A 20,350-nucleotide genomic window follows, 5' to 3' on the forward strand; every position below is an offset into this window, starting at 1 on the left:
TCAAGTTCAACTCCCTTATTTTATAGGTAAAGAAATTGATTCACACAGAGAGTAAACAACTTGCCCAGAGTCACACAGCTAATACATTTCCAAGGTGGGATTTGAACCTAAATCTTCCTGACCCCAAGTCCAGGTCTCTATTCACTATTCCATGCTGCCTCTAAACCAGGATGGTGAAGGACTTCAAGCCCATGACAAAGGATTGGTTGAAGAAAAATGGGAAGCTTAGCTTAGAGAAGAGAATACTTAGGGTGAATACGATAGCTGTCTTCAAGTATTCAAAGACATATGTTGTGGGAAATGGAAGATGTTTCATGTTTGACCCCAGAAGACAAAAATATAAACAACTGGTATAAGATGCAAATAGGCAAACACAGACTTGGTGTAAGGAAAAGCAAAACTTGCTAACAATTAGAGGTATCCCATAGTGAAGCAGGCTGCTTGGGAAGGAGGGAGATTCCCCTACTTGGCACTTACTTGGAGTAAAAGCTGTATGATTACTTTTAGAGGAGATTCTTTTTCAGGTATAGATCAGACTAGTTTGTTACTGAAGTCCCTTATACATCTGAAATTCTGTGAGTCTAGAAGTCCCCACTTGACAATGGCTAGTTGTGTAAACTTGAGTAAGTCTCTGAGTCTTGGGGAGGTGGGGATTTTTCACCTTTAAAATGGGAATAATCACACCCTACTATGGTTATTGTGAAGAAAGCACTTTGTAAACTAAAATTGATGCTTTTTAGCAAATGCTTGGAATTGAACAAAACTCTACTTCCACAAATTCAGTGCAGCAAAAATTTATTGAGCGCCTACTATGCACAAAGCCCTGGTCCGTGCACGGAGAAAAATACAAAGATAACCAATGACCCAGGTCTTCAAGTACCTTATAGTCCTTAAAGTCCAGTTGGCAGAATATAAGCTATTTAATATAAATAGATATAATAATGAGATGTGCACAAGTATACAGTACATAGAAAGTATTATGAATTCATAAGAGACCAAGTTTACTTTTAATTGGGTTCAGATTGGGAGGAGATGTAAAAAGGCTTCATTTAGGTAGCCTTTTAGCTGAGCCTTGAAGGTTGAGTTTCATTAGGAAATAGAATTAAATAAAGGTAGAGGGAGAGAAAATGTAGAGAGTGAAAGGTTTTGCTGGAAGGCATACAAACAAGTATAGTGTAAGGTAAGGTAGAAAATGAGGCACAGTACTCTTAGCATACAATAGGCACCTCAAACACATTCCTGGAAATGAATTCAAAGGTTGGTCAGAAGCAAATCATGAGAAAGCTAAGGAGTTTAGACTTCATTTCTTGGCAATTGGAAGCCATTAAAGGCTTTTGGCCAAGGGAATAACAGGAGCAGAGTATCTTGGAGTGGTGAAGGATGAGTTAGGGGAAGAGTCTGGAGTTAGGGAAAAAAGCTAGAAAGCTATTGCAATAGTCCTAGTAAGAGATAAAATAACCCAAATTAGGGTTGACAATAGGAGTGAAAAGGAAAGGGAAGATGTCAAAATAATTTTGGAAATAGAATTGAAAGAACTTGGAAAGTGGTGGGCTATGGAAGGATAAGGAAGAGGGAAGAATCAATGATGCCTCTGAGAATTCAAACCTTGGTATTTGCGAAAAAAAAAGATAGAACCATTAAAAGGAATAGATAAACTAATAGATTTGGGAAAAGATAATGAGCTCAGTTTTGTACTTGTCACTTCTGAAATGCTAGAAAAACATTCAAGTAAAAATATTAAGGGAGTGGGTTCTGAAACTATGATATCACTGGGGCAGGGAAATCCTGGTGTGGAAATTCCCTCCACCAATGTAGACTCCTCATCTGTATCTTATGATCTTAGAGTATTACCTGGGACATGCAGAAAGTAAGTGGTTTGCCTAAAGTCACATAGCTAGCAAGTATCAGAGGTATGATTTCAACCTAGGATTTTTTGACTCCAAAGCCAACCCTCTGTTGATCATGTCATTTAGAAATATCTACTAATCAGTTATTTGCATCTAAATCTCAGGAGAGAAGCCCAATCTAAAAATTATAATTTAATGAGTCATCCAAAAAGAGGTGACAATCTAAGCCATAGGAGTTAATAAAACCCCAAAAGGGGAGAATGTAAAGAGACCAGCAAAGAAAGTGGAGGATAGGACCTGGGAAACAGCCTATATTGAGAGAAAGAGCAGAAGAGCCAGTTAAGAACACAGAGAAGTTATTAAAAAAAAAATAGGAGAACCAGGGGAGTACAGCATAACATCAAAGAGAAATCAGGAAAGAATATCAGGTGAGGGGAAGAAGGATATCAAGAGTAACCAGTGTTGCAAGAGGTCAAGGAAGATGACGATTGAGTAAAGGCCATTCATTTTAGTAAGTGGGCAGTCACTGCTGACCTTCTGAAAGAACATAGTTTCAATAAATGGATGGAAGCCATTTTACATGAAGCTGAGGAGAGAGTAGATGGTGAAGAATTAAAGGCTTCAAATGTAGACTGTTCTCTCTGTTTTGTTGGTAAAGGGAAGAAGAAAAACATGATGGTAAGGCATACAGAAAAGTTTTTGTAGTATAATAAAGATATATATGTTTTTAGGCAGAGCTGAACTCAGTATTTAAGAGACTGAAATGCAAAAAAGAGTGGATAATTGATGAAGCAAATTTCTGGAGGCAATAAAGAATGATGTTGAAGGCAAGCATAAATGAGTCAGCCCTGAAAAGGAGAAGCCATGTCTTCTTCTGACACCAGGAAGAAGGTGGGTGAGGATCATTTGAAGGTTCCAGTCAATGTTATAAAATAGTCTTCCCTCTAACAGGATAATAAGCACTGTTTCCATGCCTCCTGCCCGAGGCATGTTAAAAGGTATTGGGATAATTGCATTGTATTCACCAGAATGGTATTTTGCCTTGTACAATTAGAGACATGTGATCATTGTTGTTTTTATTGCTGTTGAGTTGTTCAGTCAACCCAAATCTTCAGGACCTCGTGCACTATAATACACCAGGTCTTTCTGTCATACACTATCTTCACAAATCTGTCCAAGCCTATGTTCATTGCTTCCATGACACTATCTATCCATCTCATCCCCTGCCATCCCCTTTTCCTTTTGCCTTCAATCTTTCCCAACATCAAGGTCTTTTCCAGTGAATCCTGTCTTCTCATTGTGTGGCCAAAGTATTTAAGCTTCAGTTTCAGTATCTGACCTTCCATTGAATAGTCTGAATTAATTTTTTTAAAGTATTGACTGATTTGATCTCCTTGCTGTCCAAGGGACTCTCAAAAGTCTTCTCCAGCACCACAATTCCAAAGCATTGATTCTGCAGGGCTCAGTTTTCCTTATAGACCAACTCTCACAGCTATACATTGCTACTAGAAAGACCATAGCTTTGACAATATAGACCATTGTCACCATCTGCAGTAATCTTTGAACCCAAGAATATGAAATCTGACACTGCTTCTATTTTTTCTCCCTCTATTTGCCAGGAAGTGATGGGACCAGTTGACAAGATCTTAGCTCTGTTTGGTTTTTTTTTTTATATAATGTTAAACCTCAAGCCAGCTTTTTAAAAATAATATATTAATTTTTCCCTTTTATATGTAAAACTAATTTTTAACATTCATTTTTTTTAAATTGTGGGTTTCAAATTCTATCCTTCCCTGCCTCCCCTACCTCCTCCTTGAGACACCAAGCAATTTGATATAGGTTATACATGTGCAATCACATCAACCATATTTATGTAAAACATATTTCCATATTAATTATTATGTGGAAGAAAATTCAAACCAAAAAAAATGGAAGAAGAAAAGAAAGTGAAAAATAGTATGCTTAGGTCTGTGTTCATACAGCATCGGTTCTTCCTCTTGAGGCAGATAGCATTTTTCATCATGGTTCTATGAGATTGTCTTGGATCATTGTATTGCTGAGATTAGCCAAGTCATTCACATTTGTTCATCATACAATATTGGTGTTACTGTCTACAATGTTCTCCTGATTCTGCTCACTTCACTCGCCATCAGTTCATGTAAGTCTTTCCAGGTTTTTCTGAAATTATCCTACTTGTCATTTCTTATGGCACAATAATATTCCATTACAATTATATATCATAACTTGTTCAGCCATTCCCCAATTGATGGACATCCCCTCAATTTCCAATTTTTGGCCACCACAAAAAGGGCTGCTATAAGCATTTTATTGCCCTTTGGGCATAGCTCCAAATTGCTCTCCAGAATGGTTGGATCAGTTCACAACTCCACCAACAGTGCATTCAGTTGGGTTTATCTTTGCCTTTCATTTCCCTTCTTTCTTCAACTATTTGTAAAACCTTATCAGAGAGCCATTTGCTTTCTTACTCTTCTTTTTCTTCGTAATGTTTTTTGTTGTTACTTCCTGTACAATATTGTAAATATTTGTCCATAGGTCTTCAGGCATTCTATCTACCAGATCTAAACCCTTAAATCTATTCATCACTTCCACTTCATATTCACAAATGATATAATTAGGTCATACCTATATGGTCTGATGATTTTCCCTACTTCCTTCAATTTAAGTCTGAATTTTGCAATTAAAAAGCTCATGATCTGAGCCATAGTCAGCTCCAGGTCTTGTTTTAACTGATTCTACAGAGATTCTCACCTTTGGCTGCAAAGTATATAATCAATCTGATTTCAATATTGACCATCTGGTGATGTACATGTGTAGACTCACCTTTTACATAGTTGAAAAAGAGTGTTTGCTATGACCAATGAGTCATATTCATGAAACTCCATTAACTTCTGCCATGTTTCATTGTGCACTCCAAAGCCAAACTTGCCCATTATTCCAATTATCTTTTGATTTCCCACTTTAGCATTACAATCCTCTGTAATGAATGACATCTTTTCGTTGTTGTTGCTATTTCTAGAAGATGTTGTTGTCTTTGACTAAGCAACTTTGGCATCAGTAGTTGGACCATAGACTTGTATTACTGTGATGTAGAATGATTTGCCTTGGATTTGAACAGATACTAGTCTGTTATTTTTGAGATTATAGCCCAGTTCTGCTTTTCTCACCTTTCTATTGACTATGAGGACTACTGCATTTCTTTTAAGAGATTCTTGCCCACAGTAGTATATGTAGTGATCACTTGAATTAAATTCACCCATTCCTTTCCATTTAAGTTCACTGACACCCAAGATGTTGGTGTTTAATCTTTCCATCTCCTATTTGACCACATCCAGCTTATTGTAGTTCATAGATCTTACATTCTAGTTTCCTATGCAATAGTGATCTTTATAGCATCGCACTTTCTTTTTGTCACCAGACACATTCATAGCTGAACTTTCTTTTGGCTTTGACCTAGTCACTTCATTAGAACTAGAGCTATTTGTAGTTGCCCTCTACTCTTCCCTAGGAGTGTGTCAGACCTTGCAACCTGAAGGGCTCATCTTCTGGTGTCATATCTTTTATCATTTTAATGCTATCCATGAGGTTTTCTTGGCAAAGATACTAGAGTGGTTTGCCATTTCCTTCTCCAATGGATCACCTTTTGTCAGAAATCTCCACTATGACTTGTCCATCTTGGGTAACCCTACATAGCATAGTTCATAGTTTCACTGAGCTACACAAGCCCCTCCATCATGGCAAGGCATTGATTCAGGATCTAATCTAGTCTAATGCCTGGTTCCTGATAGTGCTTTCACACAATTATTTCTTTCTTTGATCTGGAAAATGGAGCTCTCTACCCTATATATAGCCATGTGTATATATAAGCAATCACTAGAAGAAAATCAATCCTCTCTCTCTCTCTCCTCTCACTCTCTCTCTCTTTCTCTTTCCTTATCTATTAAATGAAGATAGTAGTATCTGCACTTACTAGCTCACATTTTTTTTGGAGAAAAGTGCTTTCTAAACTTTAAAGCAGTATAAATATAGTTTAGCTGTTGTTGTTGTTACTACTATGAAAGTTGGAGGAGGAAAAGGAGAAAGAGGAATAGTCTATGTTAATCTTAGACTTTGCGTTAATGGAAGAATAAAATTAGAAAATAACATTTTCTCTTCAATGCACCAAGAAAAATGTATGCCTAGCCTTCTCCTGTGCTACAAGGTGAAGAATTTAATTAAGCACATACTTTAAAAAAACCCAATTTCCTAAAAAAAAGAAAAAATTAGGATCATAGAATATCAGAACAGAAAGGGACCTTACAAATCCTCTAATCCAACCCTCTTATTTTATAAATGAGGGATCTGATGCTCAGACAGATTAGATGTCTATCTCAAGACCAATACAATAAACATTTATTAACTACCTACCATATGCCAGGCCCTAAGAAAAGGGTTAGACTAATTGATCTTTATGTACTCTTTAATGTATGATATTCTAATCTTTATTCATTCATTCACCTATGAATTCAATAAATGCATTTCATTAGACATTGGAAAAAATGCAAAGTCTAATAGTAATAAGTTGAATTGCAAGACTGGGGACTTTCAGTCCAAAGACCTAGGTTCAAGCCATTGCTTGGCCACTAATCATGTGGCATTAGACAAGTCACTCCATTTTTCTAGACCACATTTTCCTCTCCAGTAAAATAAGGGGCTTGGACCAAATGAATTCTATGTTAATTTCTACTATGGCTTTAATATTCCATAAAAGTATCTCTGGCACCTTTCACATAGTAGGTGTTTAATAAATGTTTGTTAAATGCATGATAGTAATTGAGGTGGGAACTGAATGGTGAGAAAGATTACAAGAAGAAGAAATATATAATGTGTATGGAGGAAGAGTGGGGAGCAGTAACATAGAACATTCCATGAATTTAAGCAAAGACCTGGAGATAGAAAGGAACAAGACAAGTTTGAGGAACAGTAAGTATTATGGTATGACTGGAGCACAGAATATAAGAAGGGGCATAGTGGAAGATAAGGCTGAAAGGAAAGGTAGGAGTCCAATTTTGGAGGGGGGAAAGGCTCTCAAATGCCTTTGTCATGTCCCCAGTTGGTGGCAGAATTGGGAGTAGAACCTAAGTCTCTTGACTCTGGAATCAATACTTTGCACAACAGTTTTAGCACAGAAGAATGAGCAGATAAACTGATCTTTCTTCCTTTGCTAGTTCTCAGCCAAGATCCACAGACTGGAGCAAAGGCCATGGAAAACCAGAGTACAGTGACTGAGTTTGTTCTAATCGCCTTCCCTGTTCTCCAGGAGCTGCAGACTTTCCTCTTTGTAGTCCTCTTGTTAACATACATGCTAACCATAGCAGGAAACATTGTCATCATTTCCCTCATCTGGACAGATTATCGTCTCCACACCCCAATGTATTTTTTCCTCGGCAACTTGTCTTTTTTGGATATCTTGTTCACCACCGTCATCGCCCCCAAATTGTTGGCCTGCCTCCTTAATGAGAGAAAAACCATCTCTTTTGCAGGCTGCATCACCCAAACATATTTCTATTTCTTCCTCGGCACAGTTGAGTTTATCCTTTTGGCTGTGATGTCATTTGATCGCTATGTCGCTATCTGCAACCCACTACATTACACCATCATAATGAACAGCAGAGTCTGCCTCTTGCTAGCTCTGGGTTGTTGGGTGGGAGCTTTCCTATCAGTATTGTTTCCAACTATTGTGGTGTCCAGATTGCCCTATTGTAAAGAGGAGATTAGCCACTTCTTCTGCGACATTGCCCCTCTGTTACAGACTGCCTGTATGGACACTCATCCCATCGAGATTTTCAACTTCCTTTTGTCTTCTGTGGTTGTCCTGAGCTCCCTGGTACTCACAATTGTGTCTTACAGCTACATCATCTCCACCATCTTGCGTATCCCCTCAGCCCAAGGCCGTCAGAAGGCCTTTTCCACCTGTGTCTCTCACATTACAGTTGTCTCCATTGCCTATGGAAGCTCTATTTTCATGTATGTGAGGCCTAACCAGAGCTATTCATTGGATTTTGACAAAGTAACTGCTGTCTTTACCACAGTGGTGACCCCTCTTCTGAATCCCTTCATTTACAGCTTGCGGAATGAAAAAGTGAAAGAAGTCCTGAGAGAGGCCATCAGCAGAGTCATTTTCCCATTTCCACGAGGATCTCAACACTGAATTTCCTGGGGGCGGGGAGAGAAACAGCATTTTATTCCTCCATTTCTGCTCCATGTGAATTGCATTGCTTCAGGTGCAAGAGCCTGAAACCATCCAGACAAGATGATCAGAGGGGGCACCTCATCAATGGTGATGGTCCAGAAAAACTTATTCTAAATTAAGAGAATCCAGAGTTTCTTGGACTGTTGTGCACAGAGCAAAGACTCAACAAAAAATTTGTTGATTGATACTGAATGAAGCAGCTAGAAAATCTGTGCTTATTTGTGGGTAGGGGAGTCATAGGATCATAGGTTCTTAACCTTTCTTGTGTCATGGACCCCTCTGGTAGTCTGTTGAAGCCTATGAACTCTTTAGAATCATGTTTTTAAATACATAAAATAAAAAACTTGAGATTACAAAAAGAAAATGATATTTGTGTCTCAGAAAATGCAGTGTCACCTTGGGCCTCCTGCCAGTGTTAACATGCCTTATCCCATGGATATTTTATGATCCAGCTCCTTGTATCCTATATTCTTTTCTCTCACAAGTCCTGGGGCTTAGCCTACTTGTTATCTACACATTAAGTGTATCTGTAGTTGAATTAATGTCAAACTGGCCCAAAATCTATGAGGTGCTTAGTACCTTCTGCCTCCTTTTCCATCATCCTCCTACTGTTACTGGAGGAAGCAAAAAGGGAATACAGTGGACTGTGGGTCATTTTGCATTTTTATGTTTTATGGGTCACTGTGATCATGGAATTTGTAGCCACATTTGAACTTCTTCATACTAGACTGGTTCTCTGATAGCCTTTTTTTTTTTAAGTCTATATCAGTTTTTTATAAAGTCTTTTCCAGTTTATGTTTTGCCAACTCCCCCTTCAAGAATGTAGAATAAACTCTTCTAATTTATTTCATTCATATTCTAACATCCTTCTAGCAAGGCTTGGACCACTACCATCTGAGGGAGGCCTAATCTACTAAAGACTCTTGGAGTTTAATTTCTCCATGGGAGAAAATGGGAGAAAAATCCCACTGCTAGATCAGGACTAGAGGGCAGAATTTTTCCAATACATGGAGAATTTTAAAAATCTCTAGGAGAGGGCTATGAGGAGTGAGTAGGAGTGAGAGTTGGAGAGAAAGCACACAGTGGCAGGCAACAGAGGTAGTAGCGTGGCCGATGGAGAACGTACCCCCAGGACGCAGATTCCAAGCCTTGTAGTGACCAGAGCTTTTTCTTTTCCCTGGCTACCAATTTGATTTATTAAAAGACTCCAGCAGAGAGTGACAGAACTTTGGATTTTTGAAGAAACTACTGGAATAACAAATAGTGAATCTCTTTCATTCTCTGTTTCTCCCTTTGGTTTTATTGCCCCAGGAAACAGGTAGCAAGATACAACTGGGAGGATTTCTTTCCTATTTAAAACTTTTTCTTTACTGGTTATTTACCTTTTTTCACAATGGTTTGCTAGATAAACACAGTTTTAACTGGCATCTGAGTTGTGTTGTGCCTAGCAATCAACACAGCACCTGGGGGTTCAGAACATTCTACGAATTCTATTTTCAAAGCAATTTTTTTAAATGAATTGTTTTTCTTTTCTTTTCTTTGCAGAGAAAGAACTGGGACCTTCTCTGAAACTAAAACCTTTACAAGTTAATTGCATTATCTCCAAGCTGATGGGTTGCTTTCTACCAGGTGCCTTCCTCTAACTACCAAAGAGAGAGTAGAGACCTCAAGAGAGGTTAATGCCCTGAGTGGGCCAAAGTAACTTCTACATGGCAACAAGATGATGAGGCATCAGAACGGGACTGTTTCTAGGACTTCTGGTGTCAGCAAAACACACTCATGAGAAAATATTGCTACCTACTATTACCACTTTCATGTGCCTTTCCATCGCTCTTGTAATTTTGATTCTTCCAGGACTGCGGTGCTACATGATTCCTCCTTCAGGGAATATTGCTATTAAAGAATCATTCTCTCCATAAGGAAGTAAAAATGGAAAACAACAAATAGTACTGAGTCATAACTTTTAAAGCAATGTTCCTTCCTCTGACCACAGAACACCTAAATCTCATACATTCTTTTCTCCTAGCTCAGGTTAAGTCAATTTGAGAACAACAAGATAAGTCAATTATCTTCCCATGTCCTAAAAACAACTTTCTTCCTCAAATCAGGGTTAAATGAGATAATGGATGTAAAAAATAATTTTAGGGGGCAGCAAGGTGGAGCGGTGAATAGAGCACTGGCCTTGGAGTCTGAAGGACCTGAGTTTAAATCTGACCTCAGACACATAACACTTACTAGCTGTGTGACTCTGGGCAAGTCATTTAACCCCAATTGCCTAGCCAAAAAAAAATAATAATAATAATAATTAAAACTATAAAGTTCTGCCTAAATATAAGCTAGCATTATTAAATGGAATTTACTAAAAATGGCTTGTTGATTTTTTCCCCTTAATATCTGTTTTTGTGATTGGCATTTTCAGCAGTGTCTGTCTTCTCTTGCTTTCCATTGGCCTTCTGTTCTGAGGTTCAGACCTCAAGCTTAATTAAAGATGCATGTTAAAAGACAATTGAGGATGATACAATCAGTTGATTCTTTTTTTTTTCACTCACATCTCTTATTTAATTTTCATGGTGAACAGAGTTATGCTAACCAGGCAAGATCTTTTGAAAGTCTTTCATTCTTTGTTCTTAGGTAACTGACCACTATCAACATTGGTTTCTGATAACTAGTTATCAAAAGATTGAATTTAATTCAATGAACATTTATTAAACACAACAATGGACAAGGCACTGGTACAAAGACAAAAAATGAAATAATTCCTGTCTTTGTGGAGTTTATACTCTACTGAGAGAAAAAAACCTCTACAAAGATAAATAAATACACAGTTATTTAAGAAGGGAGACACATACCAACAGAATGATCAGAGGAACAACTTCATTGAAAGGTCACCATTTGAATTGAGTCCTAAGGGAAGATGGGATTCTAAGACAGGAAGAGGAGGAGGAAGAGAGGCAGATGCAAAGGTTAAGTTTCTGGAGCAGCAGCTAGTAGTCTACTTGATCTGGAATGCAGAGTTTGTGAAAGAGAGTAAAATACCTGGAAAGAAATGTTGGAACCAGTTTTAGAAAGGCTTTAAATGCCAGGGTGAGAAGTTTGTATTTTAGCTTAGAGCCTATAGGGAGCTGCAGGAGGTTTTTGAGTAGAGTTGTTTCATGGTCAGCCTCATGCATTGGGAGGATTATTTTGATATCTGTGTAGATGACAGATTGGGGAAGGTAGAAATTAGAAGTTGGATGATCAGTCAAGACACTATTACAATAGTCTAAGAAAGAGACAATGAGGGCCTGAACTAAGCAAAGAGCAGTGTAAGGAGAGAAGAAAAGGATGGCAAAGTACATTGTAGTCATAGAATTCATAACACTTGGCAACTGCATAGATATTAGGGGAGGTGGGCCATGAGGAAGCAGGAAGAGCTCAGGATCACTCTAAGTTTGCAGACTTGGAGAAGTGGTAGTGATAGAAGGAGACTGAAAAGGATGTGCTGGTAAGTTTCTCTGGAGGAAAAAAAAAAAGTGATCCCAACACACTGTTAAGTTTACACTACATTACTGACATTTTTTCCAATACTTTCTTAAGCCTCACCAGGGTTTGGCAATTTTTTTCTGTAAAAAGCCAAACAGTAAATATTTTAGGATTAAAACTGATAGCATTGTGTATATACTTACATGACAAGAGAGAAGACAAATTTCTACAAGCTGTTTTATTAATGAAATTTAAAATATAATAATAACTGAGTACAATGCTTTGTAACACAGGTCTACTAATAAGAAGAATGGGATCTTGTTTTAACAGCATAGACCCCATATTGCTTGTGGAATGAAGGTGAAGCATGAAAGAGAATAGGATTATATTCAGAATGCAACACAAAATTGTAGGATCGGAATCTGGCACAATGTACCAAGAACTGAACCCGGAAAAATCTCAGATCAAATCCTGGTTCTTCTACAATACTAGCTGCAGGAACTGGGGCAAGTCACTTGTTTCTTCACCTGCATAATAATAATAATGATAATAAAAAATAACTGACACATGTCACTTTAAAGTTTTCATAGTGCTTTTATACTCAGTGGAGCCAGATGAGATCATTTCTGAAAGGTCGCTTCCAGAATTAACATTTTGAATTGGAAGGGAACTTAAGTGATCTAGTTGAAGAAACTTAGGCTTGACAAAGAGAAGTGGCTTTTACTTAAATAATTAAATATTCTCATCTTTCTAAAAACGTGACACTAGTTTTTAGAAGTAAGAGCTCTTAGAATTCTTATTTATTTATAAGTCCATAACTTACAATTGTAAAATTCTTCAAAAGACAATCAAATCCAGTTAGTTTTTGATATACAGGGAGTTGCTTAGGTGTTTGCCCCCTCATTTTTCACTGTAAAAGAAATAAGAAGTTTTCTCTATTAAACCCACTTTATTAGTAGATGCTCAAAGTTCATTCCATTAAACCTAGTCCCATCATGTTCTTAAAAGATGGAAACTTTGTTTTTTAAGGATCCATTTACTTTTTTGCTGTTGTTAGTTATCATTGTAGTCACATATCCTAAGGGACCTTCCTCTCCACACACCCTCCCCCACTTCTAATTAAAAGTTTGAAAATTAAACCTGAGGGAGGTGGTATGTTGAGCAAAGGTGACTGAGTAGGTACTTTACTGTTTACAGGCTATCTCTCATACTAAACTACATGGTCATAAACTACTAAATTAAATAATAATGATACTAATAATATGCTAGTTTATAATTGTATAGGTTTTATTATTTTACTGAGTTTCTTCCCATATATTATTTGACTAGCTTCTCACAACCTGTAAGATATGGCAGGCATTATTATCTTAGTTTACAGATGAAGAAACTCAGGCTTAGAGAAGTTGAATAAATTACTTGCTCAACCTCCCCTAGCTAGGAATGGACAGAGGTTATCTTCCAACACAGGCCTTTTGATTCTACTCCTAAGGTCAAAGTCTAATATTCTTTGTATATGCCACTTGTTGCCAGATGTCTTGGCACCCCCAGTTCTGCATTTCCAACTAAAAAAAGTCACATCAAAAAGAGATCTGTGCTCAGTGAACAAAAGACCGAAAATATCCTACCATCCAAGGGTAGTTGTCAAGAGGCACAGGGATGGAAACCGTCTTCAGTGTGAAAAGGTGTTCAGGTGAGGTTCAGTTCTGCTAGCTTGTAAAAAGATCTATTTGGACTGGTATTTCTATATAAGGGAAGATATCCTTAGGATATCTCAATGATACATGTTTTGTACAAAATCTCAAAGCCTCTGCTCTACGCACTGTGCATGGGAGGATTTTGCAACTATACCTAGTTCTAGTAAAGGACAAAGCAGAGCCTCAGAGAAGGCAGGGACATGGCTATATCTTGTATTTGAATCCTGATCCTTCAATCATGAATGAAGAAATGCTCTGTCAGAAAAAGAGGACTAGAATTACATGTTATGGGTCCCTTTGGTTACTTATAAGCAACGCAATATAAATGTCTAGACCCTGCCCAGCACATTGCAGAGAGGAAGGAAATTTCTCTGTCTCCCTGCCCATGGTGTGACTATTTAAGATAATCAAGTCTTCTCTGGGGAAGAACTGGGCAAGTTCTAAGCAAGAACTCATATTGTTTTAAATTTAATGGGGATAGAACAAGGGAATTAACACAATAGAGCAAAACCTGGTGATTTGGGGTAAGTGGGATAATTTTTATAGAATCTCAGAGCTGGAATCTTTCCTCTGAAACCAACCACTCTTTGAAGGCACTAGCATCGCTCCTGATGCCCAGGTTCACACCTCAGAATCACCCCTGTCTCATCATACCCCTCCATCCCCACATATTTAGTTACCGAATCTTATTGTCTACCTCCACAACATCTCTTCCATCCATCCCCTCCTCTCCAGTTGCTTAGTCACCACTATAGTAAATCCTCAACACCTCTCACATGAAATATTGCAATAGCTTCCTGTAAAGGAGGAGGGAAAAGGGGTATTAACAAAGAAGTCTATCTGATCTGCTTCACTAGGAATTTGTGTGGGGATAGACCTATTTCCTGGTTCCTTGCTAAAGGGCATGCTTGAAAACAAATGTCATAATCTAGTGTTTGATAAATCGAAAGATCTCAGCTATTGGGGCAAGAACTAACCATTCTACAAAAACTGCTGGGAAAACTGGAAAAAAGCTTGATAGAAACTATATATAGACCAACATTCTACCACATACCAAGATAAGTTCCAAATGGTACATGACTTAGATATAAAAATGTGATATAAACAAATTAGAAGATAAAGGAAAAAATTACCTTTCAGATCTATGGATAGAGGAAAAGTCCACTGCCAAACAAAAAATATAATGTATCACAGAAGATAAATTAGATAATTTTGATTATATTAAAAAAAAGTTTTTGCACAAACAAAAATTAGAATGGAAGCAAGTAACTGGAGGGGGAAAAACCTTCACAACAAATTTCTCTTATAAAGGTCTCTGATATATAGGGAACTTATTCAAATGTATAAGAATAAGAGCCATTCCTCAATTGGTAAGTGATCAAAGACTAACAGGCCCACTAAGTAGAGTTTAAGAGGAAAGACTCCACTTTTTCTCTGTCTGTCTCTTCCTCTTAATTCCAGCAAGGAAGGTAGGGAGAAGTAAGATCTCTCCCTTTCCCCTCAAATCAATGGCAACTGCAAGCATATGACAGTGAGAACATTTGTTTGTTTTTTGAACCTTAGACTAGACCTCAAGTCACTGGTTGTTGCTTTTTGCTTTGTATCTCTTCCCTTGAACCCAGGACCCTGAACAGAGATCCTTAGATAGATGCTTACAGCCTTGATAGCAACCTCATGAGTTCAAAAGTCTGTGTTAGGGTAATGGTTGCCCAGCAACAACTTCTGACTGACAAAAGTACCATCACTAGGAGGACATTCTCTCATTTGATTCTCATAACAACCTTGAGGTAGGTGCTATTATTATTTCCATTTTACAGTTGAGGAAATTAAGGTAGATAGAGGTTAAATGACTTGCCCAGGGTTGCAGAGCAAGTGTTTGAGGCTGGATTTGAGCTCAAGTCTTCTTGACGCTAGACCCAGCACTCTATCCACTGAACCACTTAGCTACATCAGTGAGATAAAGGATGCATTAAAGTATCAAAGAATATATTGTCTCCCTACTAAATAATTACAAATAAAAGGACCTAGAAAGCCCAAGCCAGGTGCTGGGTTGCCAAGATCACTACACTTGTGGGTTGCTCAGATAACACAGGTCACATATAAAAGTCAAATGTATATTTAGTAGACCCACAAGTTTCCCAGGGCCTTCACTTGGTGGTGGTGGTGGTGGTTGCCTTTAATGCTAGAAGAAGACCAAAATAACATCCCCATGTTGGGGTCAAGGTATAGTTTGTACAACTGTGGGTGATCAGACCAATACAAATTCAGAATGCTCTCCCACAGGTCAGGCACAAGTAGTCCACATGAACATCTGGAGTGGAGATGTCTCTAAATGTGCACATCTCACGTTTCTTTTCAGCTACTGCAACTTAGTGGAAGAATATAATAGGACTGAGGGGCTGCTATATCATGTTTTAACTATTTTTCAACTGATGCTTATGTGTCTTTCTGTTTTAAGGATCTCTTTTGTGGTGGAGAAAATAGAGATCCTAATTTGATATCTACTTTACATTGATTAAATTTTTAGAAAGGACCTCTGTAAGGCTTCCTCTACCCCCAGTTACTCCAACAGATCTAGAAAAGATACCAGACCAAATCCTGATTGGAAAAACCAAGAAAAATTACCACAAATTATTTTTCCAATCTAGGTTGGCACAGGGAGACAGACAGAAGTCTGTAGAAACTAGGGGGTAGATTCTGGCCAGGAACTGCCACACTAAGCATTCTAGGAGACAGAGAAGCTGTGCCCTAGACAAGTTCCAAATTCTGCACGGAGGGGTCTGAACTTGCATAGGGTGAAGGAATAGTTGCCAACTGGCAGCTCTGTTATTCAATACACAGTTCCGGTCACAGATCCAGGGCTGACTAAGGAGGGATCCTGGGCCTAGGGGTCAAGAATTGTTGAAGACCTTAGGCTTTGCATGGAGCCGGAAGTAAGTTCAGAAGCAAGCAACCGCAGTGTGACTTCGACCTCAGCAGCAGAAGAGCTTTAGTTTCAGTTTTCAGCCCTGTCTGAAGCCTGAAGCAAAATGACCTAAGCAGAAATTGTAAAGGGGAGTCTGTAGTTCAGTCACTCAATCAGCAAACTTTTCACGCTGGCAGATATACTATACATACAATCTCCTGATATACCAGTCTAATAACTTTATCAAAAAGTATATGAGGTTCATCAATCCTTTAATTAACAAATATCTGTTAAGTGCCTAATAGGTAACATTTGTTCACAGAATGCCCTCATTACTACAGTGCCACATTATTATTTATTCCATTCTTCTTCTCCAACTACTACCTTAGAAAATGTGTTGACCCCCTTCAAGGGTGCCTAGGATGGTTTAATCTTTATAATCTTTGTCATATGTACCCTATAGAAATAACAACAACAAGCCTTTGACTTACATTTGAACTCAATATCATCACACTTTCTTTTAATTTTAAAAATATAGGTTGGCTCATTGTTAAGATGAGAAAAGGAACAGATAATTTGAATTATAATTAATATGCTGATAGTAGTGCAGATACCTCAGTCTCCTCAGTTCAGAACTTTCATGAAGATGCTGTTGCCATTAGTTACAGTGTGTGCAATAAACTTAGTAATCAGCAACAAAAACAGACTTTGTCTCTTAGTCCAGGTGAGTAGAGTTCCTATTCAAAGCCATCCAACTGTCCATCAAATGATCCAGTATGTGATATTCTAAAAATTAATTAATTAATTAATTGAAACACCAGTCTCGATTATCTAGAGGGTTTTATGAGTCTAGATTGAGTATATTTCATCTAAGTAAGATACAGAATAAACAAAGAACTTTTCAGTCTCATCAGTACAAAATTTGAGGTAGTAGAACATGACCCAACAAATGAAGCAGCATTTTGCTTTTACTTCCGTTTCTTCTCCTTTAATGATGCAACAAGGATCACAATGGCATTTACTGATAAGAGACTCAGAAATTCTCATAGTATCTCTCATAGAGATAAAGCTAATGAATGTTTGGGTAAACAATTGACTGTCAAAATCTTTTGTGTTGAAGTACTCTTCATGGTCAACTTTTTTTTAATAAATAGTTTTTTATTTTTTCCAACTACATGTAAATTATAGTTTTCAACATTCATTTTTCATAAGATTTTGAGTTCCAAATTTTTCTCCCTCCCTTCCTCCCACTCCCCCCACTCAAAATGGCAAACAATCTGATATAGGTTATACATGTACAATCATGTTAAACATATTTCCGCATTAGTCATATTATAAAAGAAGAATCAGAACAAAAGGGGAAAACCATGAGAAAGAAAAAATAAAAAGCAAGAAAACAAAAATAAAGTGAAAATAGTGTGTTTCAATCTGCATTCAGACTCCATAATTCTTCTCTGGATGTGGATAGCATTTTCCATCATGAGTCTTTTGGAATTATCTTGGATCATTGTATTGCTGAGAGGAGCTAAGTCATAGTTGATCATCACAAATGTTGCTGTTACTGTGTACAATGTTCTCCTGGTTCTGCTCACTTCACTCAGCATCATTCCATGTAAATCTTTCCAGGTTTTTCTGAAATCCGCCTGCTCATCATTTCTTATAGCACAATAGTATTCTATTATATTCATATACCACAACTTATTCAGCCATTCCCTGATTGATAGGCATTCCCTCAATTTCTAATTCTTTGCCACCACAAAAATAGTTGCTATAAATATTTTTGTACATGTAGGTCCTTTTCCCTTTTTTTTTGATCTCTTTGGGATACAGCCCTAGTAGTGGTATTGCTATTTTAGAGGGTATGCACAGTTTGATTGTCCTTTGGGCATAGTTCCAAATTGCTCTCCAGAATGATTGGATCAGTTCACAACTCCACCAACAATGCATTAGTGTCCCAATTTTCCCACATCTTCTCCAACATTTATCATTTTCCTTTTCCATCATATTAGCCACTCTGATAAGTGTGAAGTGGTACCTCAGAGTTATCTTAATTTGCATTTCTCTAATCAGTAGGGATTTAGAGCAATTTTATATTACTGTAGATAGCTTTAATTTCTTCCTCCGAAAACTACGTGCTCATATGCTTTGTTGTGGTCAGCATTTAATGAAGGGAAATCTTGATGTAACATTGGATGCATTCCAATAGATTTACTTGTCTAAACAAAAAGAAGAGTGCCATAAATGAAGTGTGATAGGATAACTGATTGTTTTGTGTTTGGAGAAAGGTATGTCATTCAGGGGTTATGATACAAAAACTGAGAGTTTGGAGAAAGGTTTATTTCTAATCCTTTTCAGTATGTTCCAAAAACATAATCCTATAATAGCAAAATATGTTCAATGATCTTCTTGAAATATTACCTGAGTTATTACACCCAAAATGACTTAATTATGGCTTTGGACAAAGTTGTACAACGATAGATAGTATCTCTATCTCTAGTACTTAGCATAGTGCCTGGCACATAGAAGGCACTTAATGAATGCAGATTGACTGACTCTTTATTAAAGGAAAATATGGTCTCAATAATTGCTGATGACACTACAGATTATAGACATAATGAACAAATGTCAATTGTAGTGTGATGTTTTGATAATTAAAAATAATCCATTTGGACATTTTGTGTAAATTCTGAAACTCTCAACATCTAAGTCTCCAGCAGTTTTGTTGTTTTTTTTTTTTTTTGTCCAATAAAACAACAACTTTGGCATTCTTAAAATTAACTGATTATCAATGATGCCTGTTTTGAAGGTATATCTATTACGTCTGGATATATGGCAGGAATTCAAATGAAATAAATACTTTATGTGCCCCTGTGAGGTACATTGTTTGAAACTTGTCCTCTCTTGGTCTAAGCTCGTATTATCCTTTTTGAATGCCACATTATACCTTTGACTCATATTGATTGAGCAATTCCCTAAAACCCTGAGGAAGTTGATTCGTTGAGGACCCCTATTCTATTCCAATCAGTATTAATCAATTTGATATGATAGGGATAGTGATTATAAGTTCTGTATATTTGGCCCCAGAGCTGTGAGCTCCAGATGGTAAGATCACTTGTGTAATCATAGGAAGCTAGTTAGAGGCCCTCCTCCCTTGTTTTTCCTTGTCATGGTGACCAAGTCCAATGTGCCGGTGACTCAACTATATGGAAAGTCCCCCCAAATTACTTTTGTACCTCCAGACAATTCTTTCTTGTCCAACATGAGCAGGTGGTCATCTTATGACCACCTTATGACCTCCTAGTCAGTGGAGATATCCCTTGCTTCACCCAACTCGTGACCCTGCTGACAGATCATTTTTGCTTATTTAGTCTATGTGTCATATATCACCCCAGTGGAATTATTCTGTATCTGGTGTAACTGTTCTTGAATGTTTAGATATCTGACTCTATAAAAATAGGCCCCTGGAAGGTGGGGCCATCTCAGATCATGAGGAAGATCTGAGGTCCACTTCATTAGAGAGGACCATGGACCCTTTAATAAAGTGCCCTTTAATAAAGTGCTATTGGCTCAAAGTTCAGGCTCAGTTTCTTATTGTGTAGGTTGGTTAATTTTTATCCCCACAACCCCTAGGTCTTTTTCAGAACAGCCACTCTCTAGTTCTATTCCTCTCTTATCTTATACTTGTAAAGCTGAATATTTGAACACATACATTTGTGAGACTTTACATTTATCTCTGTTAAGTTTTATTTCATTAGATTCATCTCAACATTCTAAACTGTTGAGATTTTTTACGGGGGGGGGAAGGAGGGACAGAAGGAAGTAGGGAGTAATCTCAATTCATCCAATGTGGTGATTAGTTTTATGTCAAATGTAAATTTAATAAAAATATCATCTATACCTCTATCCAAGTTATTAATGAAAATATGTTAAACAGTACAAGGCCACACACCAATCCCTGGGAACCTCCTCCACTAATGCCTCCATTTGATGTTGCCATGGATCTCTTGGAACTCTTCTCAGTTCTTCTCAGTGGCCATTCAACCAATTCTGAACCCACATAACTGGTCCNTACCAATCCCTGGGAACCTCCTCCACTAATGCCTCCATTTGATGTTGCCATGGATCCAAAAAGAACTCTTCTCAGTTCTTCTCAGTGGCCATTCAACCAATTCTGAACCCACATAACTGGTCC

General features: G+C 37.6%; 2 protein-coding genes across 3 annotated transcripts in view; one reads left to right on the forward strand and one right to left on the reverse strand.

The window, feature by feature from the left end:
* Positions 1-20,350, reverse strand: part of LOC114023076 (olfactory receptor 8D4) — a 103,603-nt gene that overhangs the window by 53,258 nt on the left and 29,995 nt on the right. The window lies entirely within an intron of this gene.
* On the forward strand, positions 7,108-14,480 carry LOC114023077 (olfactory receptor 6M1; the record flags this gene model as incomplete). The annotated part of the gene is made up of 2 exons (XM_027835566.1): positions 7,108-8,019; positions 14,460-14,480. Coding segments are annotated over exons 1-2 (933 nt in total), but the record flags the coding sequence as incomplete, so codon positions are not given.

This window comes from Vombatus ursinus, unplaced genomic scaffold (genome assembly GCF_900497805.2).
Source record: "Vombatus ursinus unplaced genomic scaffold, bare-nosed wombat genome assembly UNPS02014816.1, whole genome shotgun sequence".
In the NCBI taxonomy this organism is placed as follows: Eukaryota; Metazoa; Chordata; class Mammalia; order Diprotodontia; family Vombatidae; genus Vombatus; species Vombatus ursinus.